The 27,442-nt window shown below is 40.9% G+C and overlaps 2 protein-coding genes across 2 annotated transcripts; one reads left to right on the top strand and one right to left on the bottom strand.

Moving 5' to 3' along the window:
* Positions 1–953: 953 nt before the first annotated feature.
* Positions 954–20,633, bottom strand: Pask (PAS domain containing serine/threonine kinase). Its single transcript, XM_074101129.1, has 22 exons — positions 20,504–20,633; positions 20,142–20,244; positions 19,976–20,064; positions 19,522–19,667; positions 18,931–19,076; positions 18,501–18,674; positions 17,902–18,021; positions 17,569–17,752; positions 17,026–17,153; positions 16,135–16,363; positions 15,175–15,906; positions 14,509–14,652; positions 13,342–13,487; positions 12,636–12,747; positions 11,843–12,018; positions 11,334–11,474; positions 10,796–10,995; positions 10,175–10,308; positions 9,083–9,220; positions 7,622–7,714; positions 6,292–6,443; positions 954–5,583 (listed from the first exon to the last, which is right to left on the bottom strand). Exons 1-22 carry the CDS (start codon positions 20,539–20,541, stop codon positions 5,431–5,433), a joined length of 3,678 nt encoding a protein of 1,225 aa, XP_073957230.1. The 5' UTR covers positions 20,542–20,633; the 3' UTR covers positions 954–5,430.
* A 3,142-nt stretch (positions 20,634–23,775) lies between these two features.
* Positions 23,776–25,351, top strand: LOC141437794 (tubulin beta chain-like). The gene has a single exon (XM_074101308.1). It carries the CDS (start codon positions 23,881–23,883, stop codon positions 25,222–25,224), a length of 1,344 nt encoding a protein of 447 aa, XP_073957409.1. The 5' UTR covers positions 23,776–23,880; the 3' UTR covers positions 25,225–25,351.
* Positions 25,352–27,442: the final 2,091 nt, after the last annotated feature.

The following is a 27,442-nucleotide window of genomic DNA, read 5'->3' as shown; positions in this document are numbered from 1 at the left end:
TGTTTAATTTCCCTCCCTTTATACGACACGGCATTGCGCAAGTACTTATTGCGAGGTTTTATCTATCGATTGCAAACTGAAGCACTAAGTAGGTAATAGAAAGATAACAATTACGCTACAATAATAAAACAACAAAAATGCAAATGAAAAATTAATTATGATCTAATTTGGCTATTCAGTAAAACATTATAAACAGAGATACAAGAACAATAACGAATCCATGCCGTGTTATTTGCTGTATGAAAACATGTCTCGCACAAATAAAGCTATCTTGCACGTGCATTTGCGGAGTAACGAATTGGCCGGACCGTAGCAGTACAGCTGTGCCTTATAATTTTCTAACACCTACATATTTACATTCAATGCAAGTAAATAAATAATTACTTTTTTGTTAAAAAAATTCTTTATTTCTCACTTTTTAGTGATTCGTAACCAAAGAACATCTCACAACGATTCCAACCGAATTGATAATCTCCTCCTTTTTTTTGAAGTCGGTTAGAGGAAAAGGTTGAGGTTCATTGTAAGAACGAACAATCGATTACATTTACAGCTTAATTGCAGTCTTATGTTATCACAGTGTTATGTACTCGTACCAGTTTTTGCGAGATAAATAGATTCTATACTAATAATTATTCTCTGCAAATTTCTACGGAATTACTAAAAGCATTTTTTAACCCCCGACGCAAGAAGAGGGGTGTTATAAGTTTGACCGCTGTGTGTCTGTCTGTGGCACCGTAGCTCTTAAACGGGTGGGCCGATTTGAATGCGTTTTTTTCTATTTGAAAGCAGGTTTTCTAGCGATGGTTCATCAAAATCGGATCAGCCGTTTTTGAGATGTTGAACTTTGAAGTGACAAAGTCGGGAGTTTTCCAATTTTTTGTTGGTTAAGGTTATATTTACACCTCCTGGAAAAGAGCACCTCCATGGATCTTCATGTAATAAAAGCCATTGACATACAATTAAGATTTTTATTAATGATTTACGATGACTGGTCACAACGACACGCAACGCAACAGGTGTCCGTCGTAAGGCACTAGTCGAGAACGGACGATGTATAAAAATAATGCGACCCTACGACTTAAAAAATACCTTTGACTTATTCAAGAAAAAAAGAAGAGAATGCTAGCTTTTCCTTACGTTTTGTTCTAAGATAATTCAAATGTGAAACTAAATTATTAAGTTAAAGTGTTCTGAATGACTTTAATATTGCTTAGCCACAGTCAGCGTTGTAGTCGAGCGATCGGCGGCGTGATGAGCGGTTCTCTAACCTCCTGCGGCCCACCATACAACAAAAATTGACATCGAAATTTGAATCTTAATAGATAATATAGATAAAGTTGTTTTTTTTTGATAATTTGAATGATACAGAGAAAATTACACTACTCCTTTTTCAAAAGATATAAATTCTTTTGCTAATAATATGTACTAGTATTATCACTTTGAACCCCAGGAGGCTAATAAAGTCAAGAGCAAAACTATGCATCATGCCATGTCGGCATAAGAGTCTGTGGTACATATTTTTGAAGCTCATGTTTATATTTACTCTAGACTGTACATTGCGTGTGTTGCCAGAGCTCGCGGCAGCCAAACCTTCGTTATAGTATAAAGGCTGAAAGTTTACCAAAGCAGTCAAGAATGATTCCAACTATGAAATTTAGATAGGTATGTAGGTATTGAGCGCTTTAGTCATAACGTTTCACTTCAACACACTTTCATTTCGTCAAACTGTAAAAGTCAATTTATATTTTGTTCGGAATGATATTAGAAATCACTTCTTTCATTGCCAACACTTTGTAGGGGTGCAACCCCCTGCCAGACAACACTAAAATATGTTTAAATAGACGGCTGACTAAATTATATCGCCGCGCCGCCGGTCGCGCAGTCGCGGCTGGGCTACGAATAAATAATAAATCAGGAAGCGTAACTCGTAACAAATTCCACTCAAAAAGTGGCCATACTCGTACTTTAAACCAAAAACGACATGATTTAAATACCAAATAGACGTGCTTGTTGATTGGCTAAAATGCAGAAACAAAGCAGGAGCAGGGATTGGTTTGCGCGCGTGATGCAATGTCAGATGACGCGCAGAACACGGTTGTAAGCCCCGCCTATTAGGACACGCAAGGCCATTTTTCTAACACATTTACAATTCCTGACTTATGATTTATTCGTAGCGGCTAGGCTATTAAATCAGACATGGAAAAAGTTGTCAGCTTAAAAGAGTATGAATAAACTAGAGCGTATATACATAAAAAGTTACCACATACACATAGACGCTCGAATTAAAATAAACACATCCACCAACACGATCAATAACACAGTCATCTAAGAGAAACCTACAAAAATATAATCATTTATGTTGAATATAAATACTGACAGGTTAACAAGATTTTTCTGTACAGGAGTAATTGATTTTTCGAATTCGGCACAGTGTGGTAACCCATAACACACGACACGCAAGCAATAGTAAGACATAATCTATCTCGCAGTCTGTATTGATATCACATGCAGCGCCGGCTCTAGCCCTTGACAAAAGTAGATCGAGTTTGTCTACACCGCTTCCGCGCCTCTCAAAAGGCGCCATCAAAATTAATAAATTTGCACAGGAAACTGCTAAATAAGAATAAGAATAAGACCCCTGGGCCGGCGCTGATTACATGTGCGTATCAAATACAGAGGACATGTCTATGTCAGATGTCACATAAATATTCACTGTACCTTCGATTGTGATCTTTTATACCCTTAGTAATAAAGGTGTAGTGTCGTTTACGGACGAACAACTTGTTAAATCAGTACATAATGTAAAAACTACGGTAAAATTTAAATTATTTGAACTAAAGATATGTCACATTACATGCTATTTACAATAGATTCGGTAAGTACGATAAATTAAATTATTAATGTAAATAAGATAAATTTAATTATTAAGTTATTTATAATAGTCATAATCATAATTCATAATCTTAGATCAAAAGAAAAACCTTAAATATTGTCATAATACTGATATTCATTTATTTTAGTCATAAGAGCCGAGGATAGATAGTGACAAACTATTATCTTATCCCTCATTTTCATTAACATTAACAATAAAGATTGTTTTGTAAAGCTTTTACAATAGTTATCACATTTTCTCCAGTAGAAAGTGAAATGGAAGAGATCAAGATACACAGTTTCCTTAGTTTTATTTGAGTGATCATAGCCTTTGCACGTCCATTCCATCCAGACAACATAGATCTGGGTCAGATTTGATTGTTTTTTTTCTACAGCAATCGAGGTGTTCAGAGTCTGTACATACAATACATAGACATTTTTTTAGATAATTAAATACTGCATAATGTTTCGCCTGAATGGGGTTGGTATAACAATGATTAAGCGTTTTTTGTGATACATTGAATGTATTGTCAATTAAATAAATTTAAGATACATTATTGATTGTTTCACAGCCATTTTTTTCCAAGTGGTGTCTTTTTATTTAAAGACCCAAATAATACTAAGAAAGCTGTTGTTACTAATACGTAGTTAATTCCACGGGCTTAAGTATTGAACTAGTGTTATAAGCACCACGTACAGTCACGACTGAACAGCGTGTCTCTATGGAACCTTATCACAATAAATTTTACGATGACTTCTTTGGCAGATGTGTGGTATGTTACAGGACATTTGCAGTGACTAGGTCCTAGTGGTGCTCGATTCAGTTTGTTCGACTGTACAGTCCGCGTCAGATATATTTCAGAGCATTATAAACTTCAAACTTATTTGACGCTTTCTGTATACAAAATACTAATATAGGTAATCTTAAGAAAGTGCTTTGAAAAATTCAGAGTGATTTAAATAATACTGTTTTCTAATTTAGAATTGTACTACAGGGTTGGCGATTGTGAACTTACAATAGACTATTATTAAAAATACAAAACTATCTCATACCTACTAAGAGAATTTTAAAAACTACGAGAAAATCCGAACATTGGTCTGTGTTATAATTATAAAGCTCTATGCCCTAAAATAATCAGCCAATTTTATTCAAACAAGACTTACATGGCATTTAAAGTTGACTACATGATTAGTTATTTATTACAAAACAATTTGAAACCATCACATTGAATAAATAAAAACATTCTTCCCAAAAAACTCCCAAAATTCTTGCGAAAATGCAGTCGTCGTATTTTGACACATTATTACATCCCATTTATAATAAGACACCCCGTGAAGTGAGTTGCTTGGGTTTTTGGAGTCTTTTTGTATTTTTTATTTCAACTCCAAATTTGTTACTTTTACGGGTATCCCGTGAAACCATATCGAAAATACAAACTGAGACATGGATGCACAGAAAAACCAGAAAAAGAGACCAGCACCAAAAAAACCAATCATAATTTGATTACTTAGTAGCGACATCTCTTGTCTGGGTGAGCGGTTAGTTCCAAAAGAATGTGACGTCTCTCGATGAAACATAGATGTCGCTAGTGCTGCTGCTTAAGTAGCATAGTAGAAATAAACAACCTGAGATATGTATACATAGAAAAAAATTCGTGTCTAGATTCCTGTCCAGCAGTGGTGTAGGGGTTATAGCACGCAGCACGGATTGGTGAGGACCTGGGTTCGATTCCCAGTGCTGGACTCTTTTTCTGGTTTTTCTGTGCATCCATGTCTCAGTTTGTATTTTCGACTTGGGTTTTGCATCGCTATGCAAGTATTTAAAAACGAATCTTATAAAATAAAATATTTAAACACAGCAATGGAACAAGCACCTGAGCGAAAGTTATATTTAAATATTTTACTTAATTATTGAATAAAAAAAAGGGATGCTACATCATACCAACAAGTCGAATGCAAAACAGCGCTAAAGCTGCATTCTATTACGATTCATATGCCACTACCGACACACAAAATTCCTTTACTACATTGTCCACTTCTTTATTCACTAAGGCCGTTTGTTCACCACTGACGTCACCAAGAACGAAATATAGCCTCTTCATTTTACGCAAACGACAAATCACTCTCTCGTCATCTAGACCGCCTTAGGGCCTACGTTAGCTGACGTGGTTTGCACTAATCGGGTGGACGCCAATTGAAAAATAGTATGAGCAGTGCTAACTGCACGCGTCGTGTGCGACGGATTTTACCTGCGCCCGCACCCGCAGGCGTGCGCCCGCTCCGTGCGCCCGCGCCAGCCAGCGTAGACCCTTAGTTCCTGTAATCGCAAGAACGCTGCCGTCAAATGGTAACAAACAAAACACGTCCGATCTTGACCACACACTGCCTTCCACCATGTTTTTGTCTATACTATACTATGTAGTACACAATCACTCGAGGCATCTTGAACTCGGTCCGAATTCTTGTTTTCGGTGACAGCAGCAGTGGACAGTTCTAACTCTACCGTCATTCAACTCGAGCACTCTACTTAATCCTCCGTCTCGAACACGCCAGTTGGGATTACGAGAAGCTGTCCTGCTCACACTCATCCCAGCTGTCGCACTCGTATTGGTCTGGGTCGTAGTCGATGTCGCAAGCCGCGTGCCCGGTGGCGTCCGAACTGATGTCTGTCAGAGCCGCTTCTGACACCGGCTTTGAAGATATGTCTAGGATCTGAAGATGGAACAATGTCAGTTTACTTCATATGAAACTAGGTTGTTGTTGGTGGGTTCATGTTCCAACAAGTGATAGTGTAAAGGGGCATGATAACAATTTCTTATTTATCGAATTATTTATTTCTTTACCAGCATTTAACCTGTCCTCTCCCAGGGGCACAAATTTGTGCCCAAATTCCTTTGATCCTGTTATCCTGGGAGATGACAGATTAATAACGCAACGCGTTCGCTGCGAGTGCGCAACGCTTTCCATACGAGCGCTCAACGATTTAGCCATGAGCGCGCAGCGAGTTAGCTGCGTAGAGCGCCGAGCAAGCCTCGCAGATAACTCGCAACGCGCTCGCGGCGAATTCGTTACGCATAGAACGTGATGTGCGCTCGCTTTGCTTTTAACTCGCCCGCAAATCGCCAGTGATAAGGCTGTACTTGATTATTCGAGGTAGCTTCTTTGGCTGTTCCTTCGAAAGAACTATTGCACTTTTTTCCGCACTAGTTTCTTCACCAGAGAAGAAGAAAGAACTGCGTTTATAATTTCGCCCTTGTTGTAAGAACTGAAGGTATTACTGCGAAAAAAAAACAAAAGCGAAAAAATAAACGCAGTTCTTCCTTTATCTCTGGTGAAGGAACTAGTGCGAAAAAAAAAACCGCAATAGTTCCTTCTAAGGAACAGCCAAAGGAACTACCGCGAATAATCCGCGATACTCACATCAGCCGAAGACCGCAAGCTGTAGTTGTCAGACTGGGCATCTCTATCTGCGGTGGAGAGCGCGTGCAGCGCCAGAGAGTTCCGTTTGGGTTCGTCACGAGACAGGTTCTTGCCGTCTGAACGCAGAGCTACCTCCGATGGATTCGAGCGCTCTGAGCAATATAAATGTCTTTTAAGAGCGTTTATACCTGCTGAGCTAGCAATGTGGCATTTTTGTTAGTTTTTCTCGATTATTCCATGAAAGTTTAATGAAAATTAAAAATGTCTAATACAACACTTCTTAATATATAAGTTAATGTGTCTACTCCAATAATTCTTCGTGATAGACTTTTATAATCTTTACAAACGAATTAATGTTTATAACCGGTTTTTAAAGAAAATAAAAGTCTGTACTGAATAATTATTGGAGTAGACACATTAACTTATATATTAAGAAGTGTTCTATCAGACAACATTTTTAATTTTCATTCAATTTTTATGAAATAATCGAGAAAAACTAACAAAAATGCAAAGTTGCCAGCTCAGCAGGATTAACGCTCTTTAACTGGTTGAAGTTAGGCTGTGGTGGCTTAGTGGTTTGACCTAGCACCGCAAAATTAAACAGGGCAGAGACTGATGAGTAAGGCTGCGTTCCCATCAGAGATGTGCGAGGATGCGATGCGAGGAATAGAAACGCTTCATTTACCTATCTTCGCTCAGCGCAGCTTTAGCGGATACAGATCAGCGGAGCGAGGATAGGTAAATGAAGCGTTTCCATTGGTGCGTGTCAAACACATTCCTCAAGACGCATCCGCGCAGATCTCTGTTGTAAACGGAGCCTTATGTACGGAACTTCAGATCCGACATTGTAATTCGTAATTTTTGTATTTATTTTTTACGGCTTTTTAAGAATTATGTAACTATATGAACTTTTGCAAAATAACGCCAGATTCAATTGAAACAATTTTGGTCTCAGCAGGCCCATGGACGATTATTATTCATTAGTGGCAATTATTCTAGAATAATATTTAGTACCTGGGCGACCGAGCTTGGCTCGTGCTAAAACTCGATAACAATCGTTTCCCCAGAGATAAGACCAAGCTAAATCGATTTTTTATCCCCAAAAACCCCTACATACCAAATTTCATCGAAATCGTTGGAGCCGTTTTCGAGATCCCCGAAATATATTTATATATATACAAGAATTGTTCGTTTAAAGGTATTAGATAGATTTGTTCAGTATACTTTTAGCCCGAAACATGTCGAGCTACTCGATTTAAGACGCGAGTTATTCTGGATTATTTCACTAAATATGGGCGAGTCTCTCTGTAGTTTCATATTCAAAGTATACCTTTAGCCAGTGGGTCAGCAAGGGACACAGGCGAGCCGCTGCGAGGGGACAAGCTGCCGCTATAGTACGTCTCCGGATTTGCTTCGTGCCGGTCTGCAATGGCAAATGTTGACTCATTTAAATTTGTACTAAATTTATACTAAATTTGACTACAAAAAATTGTGAAATAATATCAGCATCAAGCGATTTCAGGTAGGCAAATGAAGCGTTTATATTGGTTCATATCAAACACATTCCTATCAATGCATCATCGCACATCCATGGTGGGAACGTAGCCCAAACGCGACTGTTGAACTTGTTACGCAGTAACTATTACGAAATCTGTGGCATAAATAGCGAGTAGGTACAGTCACCAACATCTCCGGCATGTTCGCGGAGGCGCGCGTGGACTGTTTCTTCGCCACGATGCGCAAGAGGTGCGCGTCTACGGCGCGTCGGGCGCCCCCCAGCGGGAACAGCCTCCTGAAGGCAGTGGCCGATGCACTGTCCGGCCCTTTCATGAGACACTGGCTATACCTAGTTACATCCACGAAGACGCATGATTTTGACAAAATTAAACATTGTAATAAGAATCATGGCACGCATCATCATGACTCTACCTATATCTCTGCACGCACCTATGCCTCCATTCCAACGGCTCATTTAATTTTATTTCTTAGACATTTAATTTATTAATTTTGTAATCAATTTTTATTTTCATTTTAACCCTTTATAAGGCCCCATTTATTGGAACATACTATCGCAGAATCAAAAGCAGCAATCGAATACATACCTAGCAAAGGATGTTTTTAAAGCTAGTAGTATTTTCAATAATAACATTGAATATTGTAACTTATTACTAAAATAATAAGGTAGAATTTCCAAATCAATGCATGTGGTCGCTAAATCGTCTCTGCCTTATAAAGGGTTAAACTGTTGATATTTAACTGTAATTTTACTAACAATAGATTGATAAGTTATTTGTATGCTTTCTTCTAACAAAATGGATGTAATTATCTGAATAAATGAATTAAATTATTATTATTAATAATATCTGCCACAGCGGAGTTTGCAAAAATATCCGACACGTCCTTCCGGCCCTAGAAATAAAGTCGTATCAGATATTTATGCAAGCTTGTGGTGTCAGATATTGGTGCTGGTGACTGTATGTACCATCAGCCAAATATGTGGTCTACCGCCCTAAAGTTGATAATTGTTTGCATGCCATAAAACAATAATGCCAATAGAAGTGTCTGTCAACTTGAAAGTTCGACTTTAGCGACATATTTATTTGATAGGAATTTGTTTAAAACTTGTTTGGCTGATGGTACATACCGAAGCAAGCAAGTCGGCAAGCGCAGCGTAGGCCGTCCACCAACGAGATGGACGGATGACCTGGTTTAAAGCCGCGGATGCACTGGTGGTCTATGGGGGAGGCTTATGCCTAGCAGTGGACGTCCTACGGCTGATATGATGACATACCGCAGTCAACAATCTCGTGGAAGACATAGTTGGCGATGGCGACGGGCTGCCGGATCCAGGGGTGCGCCATCAGCTGCTGCACCGTGCAGCGCGCCGTCGGCTCCTTGCAAAGCATCCAGCGGACCAGTTGCTCCAACTCTGAAGGGACATATTCCAAGTTAAGGTTTACGCCCGCTAGCAGTACAACGTCACTCGCATACCAGTCACAACCACACATTTATTTATAAAATAACTCCACTTTATCTATTATTCGACTTCGTCTATTCGCTGTTTTAAATCTTTCAATGTTGTTAAAAATAATTATGTATTACATATCTAAAATGTGTTTTTTTTTAACCCTGTATGTATGATTTAGGCTTAGTTTATTTTGCTGCATATAATTTTGCATGATACTTGTATCTTTTGAAAGCAAATAAAGAAACTGAAACCGTAGGAATTTTTAGTCATCCACTTCTTTTCATAATAAAGAGTACACATGGTTGCAACGCACCGTTTGTCTGATTCCCCGTTCCTCTATTCGGTCTCCGTTCGTTCATGGCCTGGTTCGTCAATTTTAATTCTATGACCCATGGTCGACGGAGCCCCGCTCCGCAGAGCGGAGCTCCTATTCCACGTGGCTAAGGCGCTTGGCACCATGAAGAGAGGAGTTGCTTCATGGTGGCATTTCCCGATGGAAAACAGACGAATAACTAACTCCTACCGAAAAGACTGGCAACGCACTTGTGACTCTTCTGGTGTTGCAGATGTCCATGGGCGTTCTTTTTTATTCGCTTGTCATCAGGCGATCCGTTTGCTGGTTTTCCCCGTATGCCATAAAAACTAAACTTATTTATAGACCGAAAATACAAACTGAGACATGGATGCACAGAAAAACCAGAAAAAGAGACCAGCGCTGGGAATCGAACCTAGTTCCTCAGCAATCCGTGCTTAAAACTTGCGTAAAAATAACAAATTTGGAGTTGAAATAAACAATACAAAAAGACTCCAAAAAACCAATCATTATTTATAGACGTTTTCTCTAGTTTTTTCTTTTCCGTATCTACGACGCATCGATAAAGCAAGTCGTTGTGGCTCGTGCTAGCTATGTTATACCTTCAGAGACGGGTTGCGGCAGCACTAGTGGCCCCTGAATGGTGTCTTCGATGTCGGAGAAAGGATTGACGAAGTAGACCAGCACGTACAGAGTTATGCCCATTGACCACATCTCTAGCTCTGGCCCTGCGTACCTGGCCATGGAAAAAGAAAGACATTGGGAGACTTTATACATTTTTTTTGACGGTGGAATCATTTTACACTTTTACTGAACGTAATTGTAGGTAAGATGTTTAGACTTAGGTAAGATAATAGTAATTGTATATTTTGTTTCCAATAAATGACAGTCAAGTTTTTTGCGACGCATTCTTCTTAGCAATAATGGTAAAGAGCATTAAATAGTAATGAGGTTTTATAAGTATATCGAACTGGTCATGTTTACCTGAAATATAATGATTGTCGAAGTTTTTTGCGCTACGCATTTTCTTGCGCAATCAATGGTCTATTCCGAAAGCGCTGTTTCTAAGTCAGCATTAAATTCCAAAAAAAAAAACAAACTGAAATATAGATTCCTTACCGGCCATGATGGTTTTATAAGTACTTAGTCACTTATAATCGAAGCTGGTCATTCCACAATTACAAATGGAAAAAAAAACATGAAAACCATTTAATATCACTCACTTATTGCCAGCCAGTACTTCAGGACTACAGTACTCCGTCGTCCCGTAGAATGTAGAGAAAAGCGTGTCTTTGCTCATGAACGTGGCCGAGCCAAAGTCTATGAGCTTGACGTGAAACTTGTTGTCTATGATTACATTCTCGTCCTTTATGTCGCGGTGTAAGATGTTGAGTGAGTGCAGGTACTCTACGGCTTGTCCTATCTGCGAAAAGGAGAAGATATTTTGAAGGTTTAGATATTTTTTTTGTTTGTTTTGTGTCGCATTCCTCGCTGAACTAAAGCGTGTCCCCTTTTGTTTTACTCCCCGCCCAAGACACTCGTGTTCTTACTATATTACTTCTAAGGCTACCAAAACCAACCGGTTTTGACCATACAAATGTTTCTTAATCAAATTTAAATGAATGCAAATAAAATACAAAAAAATTAAGAAGTTCATAAATTTTGACAGTTATAACTTCATTCGACCTGTTGAACATTCCCTTTATGTTAACCGAAGCCAAAAATAACACTGAAATATAAAAATTAATACAAATGTGTTACCTGTCGGAATATGTAGCTGAGCAGCGGTTCGTCCAAAGTGGGCCGCCGCTCGATAAACTCAAACAGATCCATGCCGGCGCCGTGCTTCTCCATCACCATTTGAAAGTATTTCTCATTCTCGAACATGTCCAGCACGCTCACCTAAAAAAAAAAAAGAAATAATTTACTCCACTTTTAAACACCGTTGTCTGTGTGAGGTTTTGATTCCACGCAATAAGAGCAAAAATCTATGTAAATTAATATAATACTTAATCATGCTAGACTGTCTCCAACCAATCCATGGTTCCGTGTCAAAGTGATATCGAACAGAAAGACAACCGTGAACGGCGCGCTAGCGCTTCGGCAACTTGGCTTGGCGCAGCTGTCCGGGGCGCAAAACTACCCACATATCGAGCAGTAAAATGTAAAAGCAGTAAAATGTGTTACCAAACCTATTTTTTCCCATATGCTACTACCCTCTTGTTCCAGGACTCGTTTGTCAGATTTTAATGCAGTTAGATCCGACTCACAATATTGGGGTGCTTCAAAGTCATCAGCAGACTGAGTTCGAGCGGCACGCGGCGCCCGTCGGGCCCGTCCACCCAGAACTGCGCGCCCACCTTCTCCTTCAGGATAAACTTGGCCACGGCGAGGAGGCGGTCGGAGCGACGGTACGCCATCTTGACGCAGCCGTATGCGCCTTTACCTGGGAAGCATTTAAGTTGGCATCATTAGTGGAAGAATTATCTATGGCCTTTCAAGCTGAACATCATCGGAGAATTCAGGGCAGCAAGGTTGCGCTGGTATGGCTAAGTTGAAGAGATGGATGAGGATCAAGATGTGAGGTCGGATGTATAATGGACGGCCAAGTGAACGACGCCCAGTCGGATGGACCAGGGGACCAGAGGAAGTATTGCCTAACGTTTCCGATGCTCACGATCGCAATCAAATGACAGATTTCGCATACAAAAACTGTCATTTGATTGCGATTGTGAGCGTCGGAAACGTTAGGCAATACGGCCTCAGGTCGAGAAGGATATCGCCCTGCTCTAGCAGCCGGAGTGGTGAGACGTGGCCCAGTGCAGAGCAGAGCAGAGTCTTTGGTGGTGGAGGCCAAGGTCCATTTCGGATCGTTCAGACATCGTAGTAAATATAATGATAGTTCAAGTATCAACCAGAGAAGGACATAGGATAGTTTTTAGAAAATCTCAGTTCCCGTGGTGATAAATGAATTCTACGGCGAGGGAATGGCTGGCAATATCTAGATCATAATAATTGAATTTAAACTAGTGAATCACATAAATTTGAATTTTGCAAACTCACCGATCTGTTTGAGCGTGACGTAATGTTTGTTGTACTCTCCAGTGACTTGTTCTTCCCCGCACTGGCTCACTAGAGACATTGAATGCGGTCTACTGCTAACCGACTTGTTACCCTGAGAACAAGTAAGATTTTTGAAACAAGCTCCCCCACTGATAAGCTATTATGGAATTTATATTAGAATATTTTGCTATATTGTTTAGTTCAGTAAAAGCTCCTTAATCTATAGAGCAAACATTCTCGTGCTTCTTGGAGAGTTTTCACGCCATCCGATTCGACAGCAGTGCCGGATGCCGACAATTTGACATGATTATTTCTTTATGTAACGTCAATGAAAACCACGATTTTATTTTCTAGAATTCCCACGGGAATTTTAAAAAATCCCGAAATTTCAATTCAGCTGCTGGATCTAATGATTTACGTGTGCGAAGCCGCGGGTAAACACTAGTATAATAGTTTCCACATAAGGGTGAACAAACGAATTAAGTCCTTTGGCCTCACGTGCACTTTTAGTCAGGTGAGATAATGGTGAATCACGGATCAGTTTGATGTTTTTTTTTAAATTAGCTTATAATAATGTGTCCCACTGCAGGGCAAAAGCCTCCCCTTTATTATTCCACTCGTCTCTACTCTTGGCCGGCTCTTGCCAATCTGACTGGAATCGGTCCAGTCAGTTTGATGTAAAAAAAAAGTTTACAAGAGCACTGACCAGCACGAGCGAGCTGTCGGCGGTGGAGGCGACGCTGGAGGCGAGCGTGGTGTGCCGCGCCGCGTCTTCCAGCTGCACCCCCAGCCACACGCAGCGCACGCGCGCGCCGCCCGCTAGCTGCATACTGGACACCGTGTATAACACGCCTGCATATTGATAAAATAAATAACTTTAGGCTACGTACACACTATGGTTTTTAAATCGGGACTGACAAAAAATTTAATGTTTGCGTATGGTGATCGATGTTCAAAAAAGTAGTGATGAAAGAGACGCAGTCTTTTAAGGTCTTTCAGGAAAACTCGCCTCTTTTTTTAACGCCTCACAATAAGTCTGGTTGTTCATCCTCCTTGAGTTATACGACTAAAACTGACGACTGCCTTTTACGGAGGCGGCATTACATTTATCCGTCAAATAAAATTAATCAATGGGTTTCGAAACAGTCCCTTAACGGGTTAATAGTAGATTATTGTCGTGGCCTGGAAGTAGGCAATTGCTGCTGAGTATGAGTATTAAACGGACGATCTTGCGAGTCCGTTTAACTAATACGAAGCCAGCAATTGCTATTCCAGCCGAGACTAATATAAAGCTTTTCTCAAAAATGGTGAATAATTCTGAAATAGAATAAACTTTCTCTCAAAATATATTGTAAAATTTAATTTTTTCCACTATTTTTCTTATGCTTTCCCGCCTTTTTTCATTAAAATAAACTGCAGGTGTATTTTTCCACCGAAAACACCACAAGCTATTTCAGACCCAATAGAAAAAGTCCGGAGTTCCAACAAAATATCTGATACCGGCCGAATACGACTTGTGCATGGCCTTTTTAACTTTAAAAAAAATGTGACTGATTGCAGGCGCGCTAATTCATTATTGTCGAGCTAGCGCGCCTGCAACCTTTTTAACTTTTTAATTTTTCGCTGACCATAAACTATGCACTTCACCTTCTGATATGTAAAGAATAATGTCAACTTTTACGGTCATTTTGAGAAAAAGACTTAGAACTAGCTTATCCGGCTCAGGAGTCATAAGTTGCGATTTGTCCGCGGGCGAAGAGGTAGAGAGCTAATTAGAAATAAAAGAGGTACAGAGTGAGTCACGAAGAGGGGACACCAGATAGGGAGAGAGAGAAGCAAGAGGAGCTTCGAGAGTAATCAAAGGCTTATTTACTGAGGTGTGTCCCATCCCGGTGCAGCACGAGGCCGCGGTAGGAGCCATCGCGTGCGTCGTCCTCGGCCCGCGGCTGCTGCGGCGTGGACGTCGCGTGTGCACGCACTAGACGCTTCGCCACGCACGGCGTTTCTACACCCTCCACTGTAACATCATCAAAAATGTCGTCAAGGCTCACGCATCATTATACTGAAATGAAATGATTTGAATGAAAAATGAAATGATTTTACTAGCCGTAGGACGACCTCTGTTGGACATAGGCATCCCACATAGACCTCCGGTTGCTTCGGTTGGAAGCGGCCCTTCAGTGGACGCCCTACACTGCGCTTGCCGATCCGCGTTCTCATTTCGAGAACTTTTTACTCAAAAGGTTTACTACTTTACACAATTATCTTAACTCTGTGTTCAATCTTTCTGTGATTATTTATTATATTTCCTAAATCCTTTCCTCACATTCGGCCACATCACATTTGACTAAGCCAAAACGTGATAGAATTGTTTATATTTCATGATATCTTTGTTCAATAAAATAACAGGAACTTGTAAGAGAGTTGTAAGTTTGGCTAGCCAAACTATGAAAAATTTACCTAGACGTTAAATTGTCCCAAGACCAAGGCACAATAAAAAAAAGGATAGTTTGATTTCGGTAAAAAAGTATGCACTCACTTTCGTATTTCTTCCTGGGCGCGGACTCAGTCTGCGTTTCCAAGTCATTGTCATTGCTCAAGCTATCAATGCTCTCATTACCATTCTGTTTCGGTAAGTCTTCAATCTCACAACCAGGTGGCGGCATCTCATTGATAGGTGTCAAAAAGTCCGCACTGGTTTCATTAGAATCACAAAAGTCTAATGACAAACTGCTCTTGTCATCCTTCAATTGACCAGGCAAGTTGACTTTTAGCGACCTGTATTTACTGGAATCAAAAGATAATCTCAAAGATGGATCGTTTAGTCGTACTCTAGGCGTGTTTCCAGTAGGCGTGAGTTCTTGAGAATGCTGAGAAGTGTAGTAGATGGAATCTGATTTTTCGTTAGCCCTAGCCAGTTGTTTAGCTACTGGGTTACTCTGTTCCGAGCGCAGGATGTTTTCTGAGCGTGATTTTGATATACTACTGTGGCAATAATTCTCCTCGTCTATGGATATCCCGGACATTCCTGAAGTGACGTCCGGGAGGGCTGATAGGTCGTTTCTCTGTTCGGTCGTACTGATGCTTGAGACCATGTCTTGGGTGGGGGTGGGTGTGTGGGTGACCAGGCTGCAAGATTTATCGAGACAAAGGGCGCTGGAGGACTTTTCTCGCGTCGTCGTGGACAAAAGAGACTGTTGGACATTCGACATGCACGCTGACTTTTGACTGCCGTTAAACACCCCACATGAATCTTCGTCTGTATCTGATGCTGAAAGTAAATTATTTTTTAATTCAAACGATTTCATTATTTTCACTTGTAACTAATTACCGAGGTCATTATTCGAGGTCTGGTCTATATATGGGCGTAGAATTCGATGACATTTTAGACATCCTCAACCTGGAAACTCAAGTAGAATCTTCTACCATGTCAACAAAAATGTGCCCATGAAAAAAACCGCTCAAATAATGACCCATTAACATTCTAGTTGTACTGTACCGGAATCATTCTCATCGTTGTTGACGGGTGACAGAGTCATATCCCTATTCCTGTCAGGCACTTTAACCATGTCGCTGGCGCGGCAGAAGTTCGGTATGAGCTCCTCTATCTGGTGCCCGATGACTTCCGAGTGCGGTTTCCCGAAAGTCAGCATGGCAAAGTGTTGGTTGCAAGCAGTGATCGCGCCAGTATCATCGACTACTAGCAAGCCGCTTACGTTGTACGTAACCTAAACAAAAACATACAAACGTCACAAAACAAAGTTGAAAATAATACATACCGGATGGCCAAGTGGTTAGAGAACCTGACTACGAAGCTTGAGGTCCCGGGTTCGATTCCCGGCCGGGGCAGATATTTGTATGAATAATACGAATGTTTGTTCTCGGGTCTTGAATGTTTAATATGTATTTATGTTTATCCGTTGCCTAGTATCCATAGTACATACAAGCTTTGCTTAGTTTGGAACTAGTTCCCTTGGTGTCAAGTGTCCCATGATATTTATTTATTTTTATCAGACTCGCACGCAGTCCTAAAGTGTCGCACGGCGTGACCTCACTTTAACTGGCTATCCCACCATCCCACCAATCCCACCAATATTATTAACGCGAAAGTTACTGAATGGATAATGGATAATGGTTACTGGGTGGTAATATTATTACCTAGTATGTCAAATTTCATGCAAATCCATTCAGTAACTTTCGCGTTAATAATATTATATACCCTGGATTAACATATAGGCTAATTTTTATCCCGTATGGTTCTTGTGGGATCAAAAAGTTTTAAGCTACGGCAGAAGCTAGTATCTTCATATTTTTTGTTTAATTGGGGAACAAAAAATGCGCGTCCAATAATTTCTCATAGTCCAACTGACTGAATTATTTAGATACTCACTCTGACATTAACTTCATACACAAGCCTGTCCTTATGAGATTTCATTCCAGACCACAATGTGCTTTCACTGTTATCAGGCCTGGCTATCCAAAGGCATAAAGGGAATGAGCCTCCGTCCAAAGTTCTGCCTGAAAATAAACGTTCTCTGACAAATGAAATTGTTAGGATGGTTTTAGAAAAAGTGCTACCTCGGAAGCCGTATTGTCGTGTTGCCGTGTTGCACAGGCACTAGTAATTGCATTAATTATGTCGTTCTACCCTAATTCTATACCGTTTGACAGAAAGTAATGGTGAACGTGTTTGCGATTCAGAGAATATGGTCACAACTCTGAGCCTCCAATGTTCTAAAGGGAGCCATGGGCCTTCTTTTCAATTATTTCATATAGTTAAATCAAATAAAAATACGTATTTTGCCTGTCTATGTCAAGGAATGATGCGATGTCGAATAATACTACATTGTAGGGGGTTCTTGGTGCAATTACTTTAAAGCAGCCTAAATTGGCCCTCGATTGATAACTACATACTTAAATTCATTACAAATACCTGTGGCCTTCTGCTTGGCCAGACAGCGCGGTATGGGCGCATCCGCGGGCGGCAGCTGTATGGAGGGTATGAGCGAGGCGACGGGCAGCCCCACAAGTTTGTCCGCGGATTCCGCCGCAAACAACATGGCCGCGTCTCCGCCCGAGCACGAAAGCACTGTGCCGTTTTCTGCTTCCACTGTTAACTGGAAATTAAGGATGTACCCTGTGTTTCTACATTCATTGATTAAATTTATTTAACGGATAAATGTAAAGGCTTAGATTGAGCGTATTTAGTATTTGAACATCTGTTCCGCTACTATGCAATTTTGTGGTATTATTATAGGTGGCTTACCATGACAGTTTTGCAACTGACTGGCTCGGCGACTACTAAACAGGGCCCGTCGCTGTCCAACTGTCTGATCCACAACGATACTTGGACTGCCCTGCCGTCTTTAGATAGCAGTTCTACAACCTGCAATAAAATAAATTAGAAATATGAAATACTGAGTGTCTATATGATAATTGTGATGATTCATGACAATGAGTGTACCAGTACCAGTGTATTTTTACCAGTTTCAGTTCTTTTAACTTTTCATCACGTGTCAACTCTTGTTTCTATTGTCCTGTCTCAAAGGTTAATGGAATAGATCCCTTTATGGGATGAGTTCGCTTTTGTACATTGTACACTGTACAGTAAAGAGTTATACAATACAATAAACAACTCTCTTGCTAATTGCTTTATGGGTAATGTGAACCGACATTGCCAAAATATGTACGCAAAATATGTATGACAGTAAAAGCAAAGCAACGGTGACACCGCGCGCCTTATAAAATATAGATTCTGTTGTATTTATGCCACCACCATAATTAGACATAGCTCGCAAGATGTATTGCAGGTTTCGACTTTGTTTCTTTTTAGCATGATTCCTAATTTTTTGATTTGACTTTCACCTTGCCACTAAGTAGAACAATGGTGCCATCCTCAGATGCATCACACTCTTCTGGCTCGTGTAACGTGAAAGCCTTGCAGTTCCTCTTACGCAGTAGATCCGGGAACCTGATGCCACACAACTCGCCCGAGGAGTAACCGAGGAGCGAGCATGCTTTGTTGTTAACTATTAGTATCTGGAAACAGGCAAAACACGGTTGATGTGACGTAAATGAATAGTAGCAATTGGTTGCGCTGACTTAACTAAAAGTATGAACAGTAGAGTACTAATTGAACTCATTAGAGGAATTTTCATTCCCATGCAACATTTGGTCAAACCTTGTTGATTTTCTTTAGAGTCAGTCCAATTTGACTTGTAAGATTTGACCCCATGAAACAAACATTATAAGTAAAAAAATAGATAAACAAGAGATTCTATTGGATTGTACAAACCTTAGAAGTATTTGGTTCAATAGTGAATACAGCTTTACTAGGGTTAATGGTTTGCTGCAGACGGTCAGTTTGGGACTGCGCTGGGGAACCAGCATTGTCTCCAGTGGCTAGAGAACTGTTGAATCGGAGACCGTTTGGGCCATCAACTGGAAATATTATTAAAAATTTCATATGTTAAAAATAATTTTGAACATATCATAATTATTTTGGTAAAAAAATTTTTCCCTTTTTTGGGGAGAAATATTCTGTTTTGCCGTTTTGCCTTTAACCCCTGCTTAATTAGAAATAAAAATACAAAAAGATAGTCTTAAATTCGACACATATCCATGTCTTAAGCATATGATTGGTTAACCCGAGGACAAATAAGGATGTTTGTGTTAAGAGTTAGGGAGTCCAGCCACCATTTGGGCTGCGTAATATGCATGGTACACTTTTAAACGATGGACTTAGTCTTTGATGAGCAAATAAGTTAAAATATTGTGGTACTGCATGCAAGTAGGTAGATTAATTGAGGAGCAAAAACCCACTTTTAGCCGCCGCAACGTTGGGTAATGGATTAACTATTCTCTAAAAAAAAATTTTCATGCTAACCTCGCACAAGATCGGAAGGCTTGACTTTAGTAGGTGTCTCCAGCTCCATCCTGATAGGTCGGAGCCGGCGGTTCACGCGCGGGAAGCTCTGGTTACAGTCAAAAGAGTATTCTCTCCATGCATGGCGGACTTCTGGTTTGACCGTCCTGTAAACAAAATATAAATACAGTCAAAATTGTTTATAACAACATCAAATGGACAGCAATACTTGGTTGACATGGTTGGTTGCTATACCAGTAATAATTTTGGCATATAAGATTATATTGTTTTTTTTTCTGTTGTTCCTATTGTTATAACTGGTGTTCTTTAAACAGTCTTGACTATATTAATAAAGGTTGATCTGTTTTATTTTTACCCCTTTGATGTTATACCCACACAACTTTTAAAAGACAAAGAACTCTAGTAGTATGAGGTATTGTGGAACAATAATAATTGCTGAACTTCTCGCACTTACCTGCATTTGGGATCAATCTCAAATAGCTTTTCAGGTGTATGCAAGTTTTCATTATCATTCCAATGCTCCTTAAAGGCAGCAGTAGCTCTCTGAAAATAAATAGTTGTATTTAAGAACTAGAAACTACTTCAGCATAGCTTTGTGAACTAAGAACTAAAATACTTACTGGCCTTGGAGTTAAATTTAGATGTTCAGGTGAATAAGCACCTCCAAATCTGCGTAGGTTCGGTATCACAGGACTTAAGATGCTTAAATCGACTTCAGTCTCCCTGTAGTCACAAAAATACACTCCACTTCAGTCACACTATACAACGATGCCGATGTCGTTATACATCATTTTAATCCCTCTTGCATTGTTAAATAATTGCACCAAGTTATAAAAAAATGTCAAGATCAGTTGGTTTTCTGATTTATTTACATCCTTCAACTTATTTTTGGAAGGAAAATCAATACATTCGAGCGCGTAACTTCAAACTAATGTTGATGTTGCTATGACTTTGAAAAGGTTCGAATCTAATGTCACGTTACCTGGTATAGTTTGTTATTCCTGCGGCATTCATCTCCATTGTAATTAAAGGTTAATTGAGTTAATTAAAACTGTTATCCTCATGCATAAAAAGACAAGGTGATTCGAATTGCACCGTTGCTCAAATTTCAAACAAAAGACATCAGCTGTCAAAAGTTTTGTATTTGCACCGCCATGATATTTTTTTTTCAAAATGATACAATCGCCAATACTAATAATTAAAATTACAGATATATCGTGCAACAGTTTATATTCAGTAAATTTATTAATTAAATATTTTAGACGTCGAGTTGTAGTTAACTTCCAAGTAGCGCCATCTGACTGCTACGTTAATAAATAAGACATTCAGCACTCAGCACTTCCGGATTAAGCTGTCAGTGGCTTGTAACAGAGGGCGCGTTCAGAAAAATATTTTTTCTGTATCTTTTTTTCATAAGTTGCATTTAAAAAAGAAAAAGTACACAATAGTTATAATGAGAAAACAAAAAATTATAAGTTGTAAAATGAGAATTGTTATAAAATTCTGCGTCCAAGGTTTGAATCCAAGTCAAGGTAAATGTATTTGTACCTAATATTCACATGGCTTCTCGACTGGGAGCGTGGCGTCTCCTGTAATCCGGCTTCTCGGAGGTCGGGGCCAGAGGATGGTTTGAGGTTGGGAGATCTGGTGCTGAGTGGCCCATGTTGACTGGACGTCCACACTAAGCCTGGTATTAATATGGACCTCCCGGAGGAGTCTGGGAGGTGCAGGTTAACTAAGGAGGGGCGAACCGGGCCAGGGGGGAAACCCAGCAGCCAAAAGTCCCCGTATCGGGCAGTAGTGGGATAGCGGCCGGGAGTGGGTGCTCAGTAACAGCCCGACCAATACAACCAGACCTGTTCCTTTTGCTCAATAATTTTATTTTTTTCATTGAATAAGAGCATTCTTATTATCATTCCAATAAGGTCGATAATGGTTTGGCTATGCGGATACTAACCGTTCCATCGGAATAAGTGATGCTGATGATGATATTGATAATACAAACGTCACTTTCTATGGATATGTATTACTAGCCGTTACCCGCGACTCCGTCCGCACAGAATCAATTTATCGCTATCTCGCGGGAACTGGAATTTTCCGAGATAAAAACTATCCTATGTCCTTCTCCGGGACTCAAACTATATTATGTTCACTGAATTTCATTTAAATCGGTTCAGTGGTTTAGACGTGATGGAGTAACAAACAAATAAATAAACAAACAGACTTACAAAATATAATATTAGTGTGATTGTGTGCTTACTTATGTGACCAGTACAACAAGACCTTTTTTTAGGGTTCCGTACCTCGAAAGGAAAAAACGGAACCCTTATAGGATCCCTTTGTTGTCCGTCCGTCCGTCCGTCTGTCAAGACCCTTTTTCTCAGGAACGCGTGGAGATATCCAAGCTGAAATTGATATCGAATACTCATAATTATCTGCGGTCCCTTGAAGCCTTGAAAAAATCAAACCTTTATGTCAACGCAATCAAAAGTTAGTCATTAACAACGTGATTCCATACAAATTGCCGTGCACTGAAAAACCTATACCCACTACTACTACTACCACTAGAGGGGCTAGGGGGCCACTGTACTAGGGTACTTCCAGTTGTCCTAGAAACTTAAAGTTTGGTGTGATGGTAGCTGTTATAACACAACCAACTAGAAAAGCCTGAAAATCTTAATTTTTTGTGTCTGTAAATATTATTGTCCAATATAATCTGACCCGACACTGCGTACGTTTTGCTTAGGAGCAGGGCTCTGCTTACACTGGATATTTTAAATCACTCGGGAAAAAGCGGGAAATATCTTCAACACACGATTCCCGTTTACATACCTATAAATGTGTACGGAACCCTCGGTGCGCACTTGCCCGTTTTTTTCCTTTTAAACATTAAACATATTCAAACCGACTTTGAATGTGAAAATTAAATTAAAGGTTTTAAACCGATCATTTCTATAGAACAACCTCGTGGGTACAGTCGAAGAAACTGAATCACGTACCTACCTACCAGTAGAAGGGTTGTTACGGAGGCCTTCTTAGTGGAGGCGGAGGCGGATGCGGAGGTTAACGGAAGCCGATGCGAAGGTGAAAGTGGATGTGAAAAAAATAGCAGTTCATGTTTTATTGAACCAAAGTCTCTAAAATTTCTAAAAAAACTGCCAAATCTCACTTGTTTTGGGCTCCATCGTGCATGACATTTAAATAAACAATTACTTTGTACAAAATAACTTCAAATAATCGCGGTTAAATAATCACGGTTCAATCAAACAATTACATTAAACCTTAGTACGTCCAAGCAACTAGGCAGGTTGATTCCTGTCGTGTGTTATTTGACATATGCCCGCCCCCACCCCGATCGCGTTCCAACCGCGCGCCGCGCACTCGTTGGTTCTTGATCGTCGTTAAACGAGAAATAAACCTCCGTTATAACTCCGCAAAAAAAATTGGGGAGGCGGAGACGATTTCTTGCGGAACTTCCGCAGTAACGGAGGCAGAGGCGAAGTTCCGTTACAACCCTAACCAGTAGTAGGCCTACTACGAAATCCGAAAATCGAAGTTCCTATCGTACCGTCCCGCTGACGCTTATGTTATTTAATACGAGTGAGAGGGACGGTAAGTATGATACGGACTTCGATTTTCGAATTTTGTTGTACACACACGGTGAAACCTTTATGCTATTTACTACTAATGTTATTTTGACATCCCATGCATCGGCCAAAGAAATCATAGCGAAACTGATCATGAAAAAGTACTAAGTAAGTAGGTAGGTATCTTCTCACAAGTTTGCCTTTCTACTTCTCTCTATGTACATGTACACATGTACTCTGTATTTTTTTTAACGTGCGATTTATAAAGAGTTTACATAGGTTCATAAATACCTACATACCTACCTTAGATCTACATACATTCGTTTTATTCAAACAAATATCTGTCCTGAATGAGGATCTAACCCGGTACCTACCTCAAGTTTCTTGGTCTGCTTCTCTAATTCTAATCACTTCGTTATCTGGTCGTAAAATATCCCATAGGTACAACAAACGTATTTTTTAGCTAATGTCTAATGTTGTATAGATAATGGTACGGAACCCTTCCTGCGCGAGTCCGACTCGCACTTGGCCGCGTTTTTGAGATCGGTCAGTGAAAAATATTCCTTGGATAATTTAATAGCAAATCCTTTTTTCATAGTATTTAAAAACATGCCAGGCGATTTTTGAAATTCGAAAATGAAAAACAATTTCTTCCTTTCTTTTCGTGTTCCATGTCAGTCTAGTTGATCGTGGTTCGGAAATTCGGTCGGGTTTCAATAAGTGGGCGATTTTCTTTAAGTAGGTATCCTATTAGTAAAGTTAAAGTTATAAAATGAGGGAAATCGTACACATACAAGCTGGCCAGTGTGGTAACCAGATTGGGGCCAAGTTCTGGGAGGTGATATCAGACGAGCACGGGATTGATCCCACGGGTACTTACCACGGCGACTCTGATCTTCAGCTGGAACGTATCAACGTGTATTACAATGAAGCGACAGGTGGCAAATACGTGCCTCGAGCCGTCCTCGTGGACCTCGAGCCCGGCACTATGGACTCCGTGCGTTCCGGGCCTTTCGGCCAGATCTTCCGTCCGGACAATTTCGTCTTCGGCCAGTCCGGCGCCGGCAACAACTGGGCGAAAGGACACTACACCGAAGGTGCAGAGCTGGTGGATTCAGTACTAGATGTCGTAAGGAAAGAAGCAGAGGGCTGCGATTGCTTACAAGGGTTTCAGCTGACCCATTCACTCGGCGGCGGCACCGGCGCTGGACTTGGTACACTCCTAATCTCCAAAATCCGAGAAGAATATCCCGACCGCATCATGAACACCTTCAGCATTGTACCGTCTCCTAAGGTATCTGACACAGTCGTCGAACCCTACAATGCCACGCTATCCGTCCACCAGCTGGTGGAGAATACTGATGAATCCTACTGTATTGACAATGAGGCGTTGTACGATATTTGTTTCCGAACTCTGAAGCTCACGACCCCGACCTATGGAGATTTGAACCATCTAGTGTCCGCCACGATGTCTGGAGTTACCACTTGTCTGAGATTCCCTGGCCAGCTGAACGCTGATTTGAGAAAATTGGCCGTGAACATGGTTCCATTCCCTCGTCTGCATTTCTTCATTCCTGGATTCGCTCCTTTGACATCTCGAGGCAGCCAGCAGTACCGTGCGTTGACCGTACCGGAATTGACGCAGCAGATGTTTGACGCTAAGAATATGATGGCGGCTTGTGATCCGCGTCACGGGAGATACCTAACTGTCGCTGCTGTGTTCAGAGGCCGTATGTCTATGAAGGAAGTGGATGAGCAAATGATGAACATTCAGAATAAGAACTCTTCGTACTTCGTGGAATGGATCCCGAATAATGTGAAGACAGCTGTTTGTGATATCCCACCCAGAGGTTTGAAGATGTCTGCTACGTTCATTGGCAACTCTACAGCTATCCAGGAGCTGTTCAAGCGTATTTCTGAGCAGTTCACCGCTATGTTCAGACGTAAGGCCTTCCTGCATTGGTATACTGGAGAGGGTATGGATGAGATGGAGTTTACTGAAGCCGAGAGCAACATGAATGACTTAGTGTCGGAATACCAGCAGTACCAAGATGCCACTGCTGAGGAAGAGGGCGAATTTGATGAGGAGGAGGAAGGTGGTGACGAGGGAGACTAGACTTTTGTTAAGACTTGCAGTACTTATAATATTTTACGTTTATTTTTGCTTTTCGTTTTATTTTTTTCCGACTTCTTTTTACGACTATTTTAGTAGGATTAAATGATTTAATTATTTGGACAAATTTTTACATAATTTCTAAACATCCTTATAGATAGTAGCGTCAACGCTCGAATAAAACAAAACCGCACCTAGGCGCGGGTACACGGGTTTCCAAAAACGAGCTTAGGCATACGCGTGTATAAAACGCAAGCCTGAAATCGTCTTTAGCGAAGTGCGTTTGTTTTAACACGTTCCCTGTCCCCCTGTCCCATACAAAATGCAACGTCACACGTCGAAGTGTGCTTCCACTCTAGGGACACGGACTTGTCGATGTGAATATTATTGCTTTTCTTAGGCACTTGTCCCACCGCCGACGATGAGCGAGAAGCGAGCAGAGCGAGTAACTAGAAACGAGTGGGCGAGCAGTGAAAAGCGAGAGTTCGAGCACGACGGGCGATTACTCGCTCCACTCGCTCGAGCCGGGCGGCCGCCAAGCTAACAGCGCTGAGCGAGTATCGCTGAGCTAGTTTTATAGCCCAGCGAGTTTTATAGCTCTTGTCGCTGCGACAAAAGATGTAAGAGCGAGTTCTCGCCGGCATTGTGAACCGCCAGCGATCAACTATTAATATATATGTCTCTTTTACTCACACATGATCTTATATCTTTTGTTCGTTTCTTGAGCGAGAAAATAGTCGATAGCCAATCGTTTCCTCGCCGGCGGTGAGACAACTGCCTTTGTGTCGTGCTACCGCACGATTTGTCAAAAGATTATAAAACTATATTAGTTTATATTTTTAACCGACTTCAAAAAAGGAGGAGGTTACAATTCGGTTGCATTTTTTTTATGTTTGTTACCTCAGAACTCCGTCATTTATATGAACCAATTTTAATTTTTTTTTGGCTTTCGTCTAGGAATGTCTTCAATTAAGTCACATAAGCACTTAACCAGGATCTGATGATTGAATCTTAAGGAAATCGAGGACTTGTGATACCTAACGTCGGCGTAGCCTCCATTGTGGGGCTATATGTAGTTGTGAACCCATAATAGTGGAAGCACGGACTCCTCGGGCGGGAAAAAAAACTTCATGGCCCCACATTGGGGGAGCCCGGGCAGGGAACGTGTTAAGATACTCGGCCTAACCCTGGTATGCTTAAGACGTGGATCCGTGTCAAATTAAGGCTATCTGATTTGTGGCTGGTTTTTCTGTGGCGTGCAGACAGATGTACTGAGCACTTCATTTGTTTTGTGGCGGTAGTGCTCTAGATTGTTCTTAGAACAAAACAAACAGCACGTTCCGGCTGCACCACGGCTGAACTTTCAAATTCCAAGGTCTTGCAATGGCAATCGGCTCCACCCATCTAAGCACGTTTGCGGTCCTACCGTTGAAACGCTATATATGTCAATTTCGCTATAATTTCTTCGGAAAATGTATTGAATGTCAACATGAGTCATGACGTTAGTAGCACAACACAGAGGTTCCACCCTGGTACGGTCAAGGACTTTAATTCATGAGCCACCATGGAACCATTTCACAGTAAACGTCATGTAAAAGGTTCCATGCTGGCTCATGACTTAAAGTTTTTGACCGTACGTGACAGTTTCGATCAACCGTACGGGCAAGTTCGATAACTTATGGATGGATGGCGGGTTTGAGAACTTGATGATCATCATCCCATTATACCAGCCTATATACGTCCCACTGCTGGGCACAGGCCTCTTCCTAGAATGAGAAGGCTTGGGCTTTAGTCCCCACGCGGGCCTTCTGTGGATTGGGAACTTCACACACACTATTGAATTGCCTCGCTTGCTAAATTTCAAATGAATTTCGTAAACACAGAACTGGGGTTTGAACCAACGATCCTCTGCTTGAGAGGCGATAGGTCAAACCACTAGGCCCAGGGCGTCGCCAGCCGGTGGCCCAGGAGGGGGCAAGTTGATATGGAGGATGAGAAAAGTATGCATGGTATTGGTGAATTTATTCTAGTTTCGGTTTCGACGTACGGGAATGATCGATCAAGCAATTCAAGTCAAAGACTTAGGACTGGTTTGGTTGCTTTACATTTAGCAACTTTTTTAGAATCTCTAGGGGGGGCAGCTGCCCCTCCCTGGTCCCCCTGGCGACGCTCTTGACTAGGCCACCACGGCTTCTCTGACCCTGAGGATGAAGGCTATAGT

Source organism: Choristoneura fumiferana, chromosome 18 (genome assembly GCF_025370935.1).
Source record: "Choristoneura fumiferana chromosome 18, NRCan_CFum_1, whole genome shotgun sequence".
NCBI lineage: Eukaryota > Metazoa > Arthropoda > Insecta > Lepidoptera > Tortricidae > Choristoneura > Choristoneura fumiferana.
Note: the sequence above shows the minus strand (reverse complement) of the source record. Positions and strands in the feature narration are given on the sequence as shown.